General features: G+C 44.6%; 2 protein-coding genes across 7 annotated transcripts in view; one reads left to right on the top strand and one right to left on the bottom strand.

Moving 5' to 3' along the window:
- The window catches only part of SH3D19 (SH3 domain containing 19), a 179,061-nt gene that overhangs the window by 47,188 nt on the left and 119,348 nt on the right, over positions 1-12,525 (top strand). The gene's annotated exons all lie outside the window — the stretch shown is intronic.
- On the bottom strand, positions 6,379-10,740 carry LOC308338748 (serine protease 48-like). The gene is made up of 7 exons (XM_080797012.1): positions 10,307-10,740; positions 10,126-10,164; positions 9,802-9,961; positions 8,360-8,634; positions 7,183-7,346; positions 6,732-6,986; positions 6,379-6,639 (listed from the first exon to the last, which is right to left on the bottom strand). Exons 1-6 carry the CDS (start codon positions 10,356-10,358, stop codon positions 6,741-6,743), a joined length of 936 nt encoding a protein of 311 aa, XP_080653138.1. The 5' UTR covers positions 10,359-10,740; the 3' UTR covers positions 6,379-6,639; positions 6,732-6,740.

Raw genomic sequence — 12,525 nt, 5'->3', positions numbered from 1 at the left:
TCCCCCTCTCTACCCCCCTGCCCCGCCCCAGTCAGGGAGCCTGATGCGGGGCTCCATCCCAGGACCCTGGGTCCATGACCTGAGCCAAAGGCAGACGCTTAACAACTGATACACTCAGGCACCCCTGATTTGTTTTTTTTTTTTAATTTGTACATTTGTCCAAGTACACTGGACAAATGTACTGTGGTTTTCAACCCACAGTGACTATTCTGTTGTTTTCATGGGGATGGCTATATGATCTTAAGCAAGTCACTTTGCTCCTAAGGCATGTGTTTTCCTATTCTGTGAAGGCATTGGAATCGATTGATCTCAGGTTCTTTACAGATGTAACACTGAATTATACATTGCTAATTTATCTGTTTATTTATTTACCTTTGTCTATGCCCCAGCTGTCCCTCTACAATTATTTTCTTATTTTTGGTGTAGCAGTCAGTGGACATGTTGGTGTGCCATTTTACTGCTCCCTTTCTTCTCCTCAGGTAAGAAGTGCCAGGGACTTGGAAGCCTCTAGGGAGTAGGTGCCAGTGGCACTCCAGAGACTTCCTGAGACAGTTCTGGGAGCTTTCTGCCTTTCTCATCCTGCTCTGTCTCCAGGTCTTAGATTCTGTATTCCCAGATCATTACCCTATAAACATTAGAATGCTCTTTAAATACCTCTGCTCTGCACCTAACTTCTGGTTTGGAATGGGGCAGTGTGATGGTAGTAATAGGAGCTTTATTACTTGCATGCAGCTGTGACCAACTTAGAACTTTTACATCTTTGTGAAATAAGAATAATAATACCCCACAAGATTTTTGTAAAAATTAAATGAGATAAAGTCAAAGTTCTTAGGGGGTGCCTGGGTGGTTTAGTCAGCTAAGTGGCTGTCTTTGGCTCAGGTCGTGATCCCCAGGGTCCTGGGATCGAGCCCCTCGGTGGGCTCTCTGCTCAGCGGGGAGTCTGCTTGTCCCTCTTCCTCTGTCTCCTGCCCCTGCTTGTGTGATCGAGTGCTTGCTCTCCTTCTTTCTCTCTCAAATAAATAAAGTCTTATATTAAAAAAAAAAAGTGAAAGTACTTAGCTTGGGTTTGGCCTATTTAAGGATGCAATAATAAATAGTAGCTGCTGTTTTTATTGTTGTTATTAAACTAATATCTCCGTTTTATTAATTCTGGACAAACAAGTCTTCTCTGTGATGGCTTAGATTAATGTTGATGGTACCTGTGGATAAGAATATCTCAGCATTGGCTCTATTGGCATTTTGGGCCAGATGATTGTTTGTTGTGGGGTGCTGTCCTGGGTATTGTAGGATGTTAAGAAGCATCTCTGGCCTTTATTTTACTGGCTGTCAGGATTACTACCAGCTCCTGTCGTGAGTATTGCCAGATGTCCCCTGGGGGGGCTGAATCACCCTCAGTTAGGATCCACTGTGGAAAGTGGGGATGCCACTTCAGGGATGCAGTCTTCTCTTAAGCACCGGAGAATAAAACAGGGACAGCAGTAGATTTGCAAGTTTTGTAGCTTTTTGTCTGTATTTCCAGGAAGGGCAAATGGATTCAGTTGCCTCTTTTATAATTCAACCCATGAGACTGATGTATTATATTGGAAAATGAATAAATCTCCTTATAAAACAGTCTTTTAAAGAATCATTGATTACTCTGGCGTTTTGCCTTTTCTGTCACCTTGCCACCATAGACCCTAGGCCTGTTAAAAGATCCAGTCTGTTGTCAGTTCTTGAACTTATACAAGACATTTTTAGTCCCCTTTAGTTCCCCTAACCAGTGTGTTCTAGCATTAGCCCATATATTCGGCATCCGTTATGTCAGAGCCAAGCCCTGGACAACTTTTTAGAGACACCCTTTTCCTCTTCCCAGCTCTTTGCCTTCTTGGCCAATACTCTGTATAGTTCTCTATTCTGCAGTCACCTTCTCCACGGGACTGATCCTGCTCCGAGCTCCATCCTACTTGCCCAGGGCCTGTGGCCTGCCCATCAGTCAGTCCCTCTTTGCAAGAGCTGTTGGTCTTGTTCTTTTGATCACTAAGAGAAACAATATTTCCCTTTTTATATTGGTTTACTTGTTCTCATACTAAAGGAATTTTTCCTATGGTTTTGACAGCTGGTTTTCTATAGTCTATAGCTCTCATTTTGTTTTTCAGAAAATAAGATTTGATGCTTTCTGTTTGCAAGTCTCTATATTAGATGCTGCTAGAAGGTCAAGAACATGAATAGGATAACTGCGTATTTTCTCAAGGATGTTCTTATCTATTCAGGAGAAGTAAAGCTGTGTATACCTAAATAATTACAAGTGGAGCTAGGAGTATAGTAAGTGCAAATAACCAGGAAAAAGGGCAGTGTTATGTTGGCGTAGTATAAAGATGAACCTTTAGTAGAGCCTTCTAACAGTGAGTGGAGGTAATCTGGTATAGTGAAAAGGGCCAGATCTTTTGAGTCAGACGGTCCTGGATAAATCTATTTAATCAAATGTTAGGTATGTGATCTTTGGCAAATTACTTAACCTCTCTGAGCCTCAGTTGTGTTTAGTGTGTGTGTTTTGATTGGTGAAAGCAGAATAAGTAATCCCTTCTTGCATTGTTAGGAACTAAGTAAGATAATATTTAAAGTGATAACGGGGTGCCTGGGTGACACAGTCAGTTAAGCATCTGACTCTTGATTTTGGTTCAGATTGTGATTTCAGGGTCATGAGGTTGAGCCCTGCATTGGGCTTCTTGCTCAGCACAGAGTCTGCTTGGGACTCTTTCTCCCTCTTCCTCTGCCCCTCCCCTTTGCCCACTCTCATGCATGCACTTGTACTCTTTCTCTAAAATAAAGAAATCCTTTTTTTAAAAAAATATTTTATTTATTCATTTGACAGAGAGACAGAGCACACAGCAGGGAGAGTGACAGGCAGAGGGAGAGGGAGAAGCAAGCTCCCCACTGAGCAGGGAGCCCATTGCGAGGCTCCAGGACATGAGGATCATGACCTGAGCTGAAGGCAGATGCTTAATCGACTGAGCCACCTAGGTGCCCTATAGAATAAATAAATCTTTAAAAGAGAAATAAATGAAGTGATCAGTGTACTAGCCAATACAGAGGAGGCATAAAGTAAATATAAATTCCTGCTACAGAGATGAGGTAAAGATGCCATGTCACCCAGAGAGTTCCCCTTAGGCAGATATTTCACAGGCAATGTGACTTTGCACAAGTCCTCTCAGTTTGGGGCCTTAGTTTTTTAGCTTCAGAAATTCAGATGGGCTCACTAAATTTTAAGAGACCTGTGTATGAGCCAAAATGTTTATTTGCATTGAGGGCTATTCCTTTCTGTTATTTGGAATTTTCATTTTTCCTAACCAGGGCACATCTTGTTGATATGAGTAGGGACAAATTAGTAAGTGGGTGGTGGTTTGAAGAGACTTAGGATCTGAATAAATGGAAGTGGTTAATCTCATTTCATGAGCATCTCACTTATTAGGATGAAATATCCCTTCCTTATGAAAACTAGATGAAAGAGCGCTTCTCCACAAAAGAAACATATTTTTCTAAATAAATGTGACGTTTATATTCATCAAACTCAGAGTCTCTTTCCCCTTAATGGCCTAGGGTCTGATGAACTCATATAGTTATCTGGCTTTTGCTGCCTTGGATTCCATGCTGACCTTTCCCTTCGGTTTACAGTCAGGGCCTCCTCCTGTTGATTAGATTTAAGCTTCTCACTTAACGATTTCATACCTCTTGTGTTGCTTTGACCTTATACCCAGATCTCCAAGTTCAGCTTATTAAAACACAGAGGCACGTATTTCCTGAAATTTTGGGAGGTTCTTTTTACAGACACTTACTTCATTCCATCTTGTGCATTATGTGTAAATTTTCCTGCTAAGTGTCCGTTTTTGGAGCGTCCTGGTAGGAAAGGGGCGAGAAGGTGCCTTGTAGTGGAAATAGGTGCATTTTACGTTCCCAGCAGTTACTCACTTAGTTGATTTTCCCATGCTGCTGTGTGAAGAAGGGTAAGGATCATCCACTGGGTCTGTTAAATATAAGCAGACGTAGGCTTTGAGTTGAGAGTTCTGTCAGGGAACTTGGAAGGTGCCTTTCAACAATTTATTTCCTGATTCTAAAACCTTTGCTCTCCTTGTTGGATTTCTTGGCTCTAATATCTAGATCCATTGTCTTTTCTCACAACGTTATCTTTTATACTTAGAATCTTACATGTTTAGTGAGTTTATCTTTTGTTAATTTTGTTAGTTATGTTAATATGTCCCTGCTTGCCATTCTGTAGTGTTGTCGTCTGAAAAAAAATCCTGAGGAAAGTTATTAACATGAATAGTGTCCCTTTGAGAGTAAATTGTTATCATTCTTTGAATCCTGCTTGTACTTTGTATCATTTTTTCATTTAGAGAATTAATTTTTTTCAAAGTTATCATTTTCATATGTATGGAAAGCTCTTTAATGGCCCAGATTTAATATACGTATCTTTAAGTAATTATCTTCACAGTTATTAATGAAAATTTTCCATTTAAAGCAATGATTTTATTGGTATTTAATGAAATTTGAGCAAGGGATGTATGTCCACTTTTCGTTGTGCATTCCACTGTCTTGCCAAAACTTCTTCCAATTATATTTTTAACTATTATTTGCCTAGTAATACAGAGAATCCTGTTATTATTTTAATCAGCTTGTTATGAAATCCATAAATTAAGTCAGCATTGGCCAGTGTCAGATCCCACGTTCTTTTTTTCTTTTTATAAGATTTTATTTATTGACACAGAGAGAGCACAAGCAGGGTGAGCAGCAGGTAGAGGGAGAAGCAGGCTCCCCACTGAGCTGAGTAGGAAGCCCAATCTGTGTCTCAATCCCAGGTCTCTGAAATCATGACCTGAGCGGAAGGCAGGGGCTTAACCAATTAAACCACCCACGCTCCCCTCAGATCCCATGTTCTTAACCACTCTTGGTATACCTGCCGAGGAAAAGGACACGGGTAAAGCACCCATAGATTTCTTACATGAAGACATGTTCTTAGACCACTCTTCAGTCAGGAAATTGTGAGTTGGAGATCTCTTTAATAAATACCTTCCCTTAACCCCAGGACACCTAAGAGTACAACCATGAAGTGCTTTCAGTGGGTGGAGTTAGTGGAAGGCTCAGAAGGCATCCTTCTCTGAATAGCTCTCTTTAAACTCCCCCTCCCTCCATTTAATCCTCGACTACTAAATGATGGTTAGTTTTAGCTTCCTAGCTCCTTAGGCCACACCCTTCCCTGACTCTATAGAAGGCACCCTTTAAGATCTGAGGCCCCAGCCATCCTTGCCTCCCGAAACTCAAACCTTGTTGAGGTTTTAAAGACTAGAATACAGCAGGAGTGCCTGGGTGGCTCGGTTGGTTGAGCATCCGACTCTTGATCTCAGCTCAGGTCTTGATCTCAGGGTCATGAGTTCAAGCCCTGCATTGGGCTCCATGTTGGGTATGGAGAAAGAAAAAAAAAATAACTGAAGACTAGAATACAGTAGAAGTAATGAGATGTCAGTTATGAGATTAGGTTATGAAAAGACTGTGGCTTCCATCTTGAATGCTCTCTTTTACTTTATCTTCGCTCATTCACTCTAGGGAAAGGCAACTGCCATGGGACAGCCCTACAGAGATGTGTGAGTGACCTTAGGAGCAGATCCTCTGGAGCCGGCAGCAGACCTATGAATGAGCTTGACAGCAGCTCCTTTTCTAGTTGAACTTTGAGATGACTGTGGCTGATACAGCAGCAGCCCCTTGAAAAAACCCTGAGCCAGAACTACCTGGCTAAGCCCTCCCTGGTTACTGACCCCAGACGCTGTGAGAGAATCAGTGTTTGAGTTCTCTCAGCTGTTAAGTTTTGGGGTGATTTGTTGCACAGGAATAACTAACACACTGCCCTCGGCTCCTCTTTCCTGCTGTGCTTCCACTGAAACCTCATCTTTTGAGTCCTTGCTCTTTCTTCAGAAGCCAGTCTAGGCCCATATCGGATGATTTTCTTTTCTTTCTTTCTTTCTTTTTTTTTTTTTTTTTAAGATTTTATTTATTTATTTGACAGAGAGAAAGATCACAAGTAGGCAGAGAGAGAGAGGAAAGCAGGCTCCCTGCTGAGCAGAGAGCCCGATGTGGGACTCGATCCCAGGACCCTGGGATCACAACCCAAGCTGAAGGCAGAGGGTTACCCACTGAACCACCCAGGTGCCCCCCATATTGGATGATTTTCATCTGGAATTCAGCAAGGAAAAACTTACTAGTTTCTCTGGACTCCAGTTTCTTCCTCTGTGGAATGTGGGATTGGTTGGGCCAGGTGATTTCCAGATCTTTCTCAGCCCTAAAGTTCCGTGCTTTGGGATTTCCCCAGGCAATATCTGCAGTTTCATCAAAAGAATGAATATAAGAAATAACAGTTGGAATCAACCAAACTTTATTAACACTGGGGATCTTGTTTTCCAGGTTGACGTGGGGATAAAAGGCAACAGACACATTAGGCTTATGGTGACTAGCCAGAAATAGCAGAACTGCATCTGTCTTGATGACTCCTCAAAATCTCTCATCAAAACTATCAACTTCTAGGAGCACCTAGGTGGCTCAGTCGGTTAGGGATTCAGCGTGATCTCCCCTCAGGTCTTGCTTGGTCATTGGGCTCCACACTGGGCAAGGAGCCTATTTAAAAAACAAACAAAAGCCATCAACTTACTAGAATTTCCCGCCTTTTTTCCTCATTCTTAATTGTCACTTACTCTGGTGGTACTAACCTTAGCCACTTAGGGTAGCCCCAGGAAAATGAGAGGTAGAAGCATTACAGGGAGGAGCCCAGAGACGTGCAGACTGATGACAGCAGAAAAGTCAGTATGTGAAATGGCTGACTTCTCAATCCAAGATTTATAGAAACTGATGTTTGTATATATTCCAGGCTCATTGTTTTGGATGCAGTTTGATTCCCAGCTGACCACTCCTGCCAGGACCCAGAAATCCTCCACTCTACATGTCAGGGGATCACCTCTACTGCCCTGGGGAGAGAAGAAAGATGACTAGGCCTTGCACAGGGTAGACAGTAACTCTCCCGGTTGTTTAGTCAAGAACTGTGGAGTTAGGGCCTCTCCAGGCACTGCTGGATTCACCCAGGGATTCTGAAGATAAGAGACATGGAATAAGCACATGGGAAAGGGGAGGGTTCTAGAAGGTGCCTACAGGCTGGATTCTTACTATACACTGATCCGTCTGCCCCACTGGGAGCTTGGAGCAGATCATGGCTTCACTGATGATGGGCTTGATTCCATGCAGGTTTGCTTTCTGGTAGTAGTCACTGCATGTCTGGAGATCCATAAGGGGCACTTCTAGCTCCTTCAGTATATAAGACGGCTTCATATCTGTGAGAACAAAAAGAATCAGAGCTGTCTTAAAAATTTAGGAAGCAACTTTCAGCTAGGAATAGAGGTTTCATGCCTCTGTTTTTCAGGGATTTCAGCTCTGCTTTTAAAGATTCTGCCTCCATATCAGATGGCATTCTGCTTTCCAGTTCGGGAAATAGCCTAAGGGCTGAGTTCCCTGGGTCTGAACAGGGCAGAAGGCATTTGCTCCCACTCAGATGCCACAAATAACAGAAAATCTTATGACTCAGGAAAACCCAAAACAATGATGCAGAATGACCTCATTTGGCCTTGAAATATATTGTTATATTCCATAGAATACAAAGAGGTAGATCTAGCATACTCTGAAGAATGAAGACTGTTGATTCAGTCATGAAGCTCTCCTCTCCTCTCCTGACTTGAGATTTGCTGAGCAGCCTTATTTTTTTTTTTAAAGATTTTATTTATTTATTTATTTGACAGACCGAGATCACAAGTAGGCAGAGAGGCAGGCAGAGAGTGAGGGGGGAAGCAGGCTCCCTGCTGAGCAGAGAGCCCGATGCAATGCGGGGCTCGATCCCAGGACCCTGGGATCATGACCTGAGCTGAAGGCAGAGGCTTTAACCCACTGAGCCACCCAGGTGCCCCAGCAGCCTTATTTTTTTAATACATCTTCATGCCCGCTTCCCCTCTCCATCTAACCACACACACCACCCAGGTGCAGAGGGAAAGCTCTATTACATCTCAGACTGAGAGCTACCTTCTCTGTAAGCTCATTGTCTTGTCTTTCTCACTTTGAAGGTCTTAGCACTATTGCCAAACAAGAGCAAAGGCAGACAGGAATAAGCAAGAGATTGCAGCAGAAGTAGGAAAGCAAAGGGGAGGGAACAGGGTCAAGGAGAATTTGAAGTCTGCGGCGTGTCAGATTAATTGCCTTGGAGAGTGCAATATATTGGAGCTAGGGCTGGGACAGGGAGCAGGGGGAGAGAATGTCAGCTGAGGAAAGAGAGCTCAGAAAATCCACTTATCCTCACGTTGGTGCATTCCAGAATAGCCCCATCCAGTCACCCAGCAGGAGGTTGAGTTCTTGAGCTGTACTGCAGATGAGGGGAGGCAGATGGGCAGGACAACAGGGGTAAAAGAAACCGGGTAGGCCAGTTTTGCCACAGCGATGGCACTAGTTGTGTTTCCCTGGAAGTGAGGGTAGGGGATAATCCTGGACACAGGGATTGTCGTTGTTTTGGAGCTTGGGCGATCAGAGACCTGAAGTGACCCCACCAACACATGGTATTTTCTGGTGTCCTTAGACCTGAGAAAAGAAGCAGAGTGGGGGGACCATGAGTTTCTTGTGACTCTGTCATGGGTGTCCCTGAAAATCCCGAATTGTGGAGGTTGCATTTTTCCTCTGACTCTTCATAAGCATTTGTTCCTTCACTAAGTATTGAGCATTTTCTGAGAATATGAATGAGACTTAGACAAGATCTGGCCCTCATAGGGCTGGTGGATTGTGTGCATGCATGCGTGTCTGTGCGCACTGCAAGTGTGTGTGAGAGAGGAGAGTGAGGGAGGGAGGGAAAGAAGATGGCCAAGCAACAGGCAATTTAACAAGTACAGCCTTTTAAAGTGTGATAAATACTATGAAGAAAATGGGATTTTAAGTTAGAGAGTAAAGGATAGGGAAAGAGTCTTTGGATTGGGCAATCAGGAAAGGTCTCACTGAAGAGATAAGTTCTCAACAGGGTCCCAAAAGACGTGAGTGTCAGCCGTGAGAAGAGCTATCAGGAAAAGTATTTGAGACAGAGGGAATATAGACTGTGCAAAGGCCTGGAGGGTGAGAAAGAACTTGGCAGTTTCTAGGAATCGAGGTAAACCTGGTAAACGAGGTAAACGAGGTAAACGAGGTAAACCTTGTTGAATGAGACAGGGAAGATAGAAGTTGGTTTGGGGATGATGGTGGTGGTGAAATTGGAGCTCTGTCCTGCTCGTGGGACCTTTGAGGTACCAGTGAGACTTCCAGGTGAAAATGGGATGTCCATATGGGTGTTGCCAGCCAATATATGACATTTTAAACAATAGGAGAGAATGAGGTCACCTGGGGTGAGTAAAGGGGGCTCAAGATTGTGCATGCAGAGTGGTGTGAACATTGGCATGCTGGACAGGGAGGATTCCCCCCCTCAGGGAGTATCTCCTTGGGGAGCTACTGAGTTGGGGGCATTCATTTCAGTCAAAGTGATTGTCAAATAAGGCATATTAGGCATTCATTTCAGTCAAAGTGATTGTCAAATAAGAAGATGCCTGAAATCTTACGAGTAGTTGTATTGACTGGAGACCTAGGGCAGGAAACATTTGGATCCTCTTCTAAGGCACAGGGTACTATATTGGGCAGTGCAAGGCAAACCCCTGTCTGACCGTAGGCCAGGACCTCCAGTCACCCGAGTCCCCTGACGGGTCTCTCCGAAGCAAGGCCCGCACTCACCGGAAGCAGCTTGCCACGGTCAGCACCCACTGCTTTGAGATGAGGGTGGCTGCACAGATGTGAAGCAGGCCCTGGCGGACGCTGACCTGCCAGGGCCACTGGCCCACGTTGGCCTCCCTGCCCGAGGCAATGCCAGATGAGACGGCGGGGCGCCCGCAGACTGCCGACAAAGAAGAGAAAGGCATGGGAGATCTGCCCAGAGACCTGCCCCTCTGCCCCCACCCCTCTGCACTCCTTTCCCAAACCAGTGTCCTCTCTTCAGCTTGGCACAAATGCCTGTCACTTGGTCCACCCAGTCCTGCTGCACTGGCTGGGGCCTCTTACTCGACTTCAGGAGATTCTCTGGTTCCTCCTCACTGGCGCCTAGGGAGAGAAAAGGGGGTATGTGGGAGACACCCATGATGAATTCTTGTTGCCATAGGAAGCCCACAGCCCATGCCCTGGGCAGCTCTCCTGGAATGAGCCCCTACCCCCGCCTAGGACTCTCGTCACCCCAGGAACACACCTGAGATCCCTAGCAGAAGGGGCAGCAGGAAGACACAACCAGCTGGGCCCATGTCTTTTTTTTTCCCTCAGAATCAGCACTTCCTTCTTTCTGGACTCAGCCTCCCAGGGAGAGGCCAGCTGGGGAGCAGCCAGAGAAGGGGGGCAGGACCAGCTTCTCCTGCTTCACCTCCTCCTCTCCTTTGGTTTTCACAACACTCAGGCACTGACAGGACCAGACTTGGATGAAAGTAGAGTTTCAGGACCCAGGGGGAGGAGCTGGGGTCTGGGGCGCCCCCTGCTGTGCAGGAGAGCACAATGTCTGGGGTTCTGCCAATAGGAAGAGGGGCAAGTTGGGGTGGGCTCCAGAAGGAGCTGGGCTCAGTCAGTGCAGTGATCCTGGTGTGGAGCAAGGCCAGGCTCGCAGTCCTCCTTCTATCCAGCCTTCCACATCTCAGGGACTTGCCCTACTTGCTCTCATGTAATTACCCTCTGGCCAAAGGTGAACCAACCTGGGGCGGATCCCTGAGCTTGGATCCCAAAGGGCTGTGCCTAAGTCCTTGGCCTCCTGACCGGTTACAGAACTGACAAGAGAAAATAAAGAAAAGGAAATAAGCCAGTCAGATAGCTGACCAGTATTTTCTACTTTGTCTCTCTCCCCTTTTTGTGTCGGTCTACCTGTTCTAATTTGTCCTTGTCCTTCCTAAGTCAGCAAATATTTATTAGATCTGTATGATGCACAAGGTATTGAGCTAAATATGGCAGAATATAAAGAAGCATGAATTATGGGGGCTCCCTGCCTTCAAGGAGCTGGCAATCTAGTTGGAGAGAAGTGGGCTAAGGATATAACTCAGGAGGTTTTTATTAATAATTGATCTCCTATTCATTAAAAAAAGGGAGCCAGGGGCTCTAAAATCTGAATGGGCTTGGATATGGCACATAACCCACGTACTGAGCAAATGTTGGTTGCTGTTTTCAAAACCATGGTGAGGAGGTTGAGGATGACGATGACACAGTTATTTAGGCTCTTTAATTCCAGAGCTGGTGCTTGGCACAGGAGGGCAGTGTGGGTACAGTAAAAATGAGTGCAATTAGAAGGCCTACAGAAATCGGGTGGGAGAATTTTTACTTCTAAAAATCAAGAATGGGATTATTAAAATTGAGAATTAATTTAACTTGAGACCAAAGGAGGAAAGGATGAGCTATATAGTTCACATCACCTGAAGCATACCAATGAGCATAATGAGACCCTGTAGTCAGGAGGTGACTTTCTCCGCCTTGGCAATAAATTCAGTGAGTTTGTTAGAATATTATAAAAAGTGCAGGGGTTAATGTAACAAGAAGTTTTCTAGAGGACTGAGAAACACACCTTGGTTTTTATATTCCCTTAATACATGCTAATGCCATCATTCTGAATCACGATTAAGGGATTTCTGTGAAGAACTAAACTAACTTAAATGAAGTATTTATTTTTCTTGTTATGTAACTTGAAACAAAAGTAGAATTTAGAGAAGATGCCTCTTTCCTCTTTCAAGTACCAGTTTTTCCAGCTGTGCTTTGGTGAGGTCTGTATTTTCTAGACACCCTTCAGACTGTCTTGACATTTTATTGACATTTTATTTTCTTGACTAAGGAACCTGGCTTATATTTCTGCCTCTATGAGAGCCTCTCTCAGCTTTGTTCGGTTATGGGCTGCAGGAAGACAGGTGAGGAGGACAGTTCCGGGACCAAATAAAAGTACCAAAGATCTCAACACACAAAGTCTCATCTCCCCTATTCAGAAGGGAATGGATAAGGTCTGCCCCTCCCCAATGCCAGACAGAAGCCCCAGACACCCTCTCTCCCTGGACAGCCGAGGGCACCTCAGGCCCCAGCTCCCCCCCGGGTCTTGCAGCCATACTTCTGAAGTCTGGTCCTTCAGTGCCTGGCACTGGGTGAAATGGATAGAAAGCAAAAATTATTTTAGCCATGATGCCCAGAAGTTAGATACTAGTATTAGGATACTAATGTGTATAATTAATAATGTAGACACATTACAAATTGGAGAGAGGGAAAAGGGCAGTTTAAAGTCTTTGTTTATAGTTCAGGTTGTCCTTCTAGTTTACAAAGAGAATAAACTTTTTTTTTTTTTTAAGATTTTATTTATTTGACAGAGAGAGAAATCACAAGCAGGCAGAGAGGCAGGCAGAGAGAGAGGGAGAAGCAGGCTCCCTGCTGAGCAGAGAGCCTGATGCGGGACTC

Source organism: Martes martes (assembly GCF_963455335.1).
Source record: "Martes martes genome assembly, chromosome: 2".
NCBI classification, from domain to species: domain Eukaryota; kingdom Metazoa; phylum Chordata; class Mammalia; order Carnivora; family Mustelidae; genus Martes; species Martes martes.
This window is presented reverse-complemented; position numbering and strand designations above follow the sequence as displayed.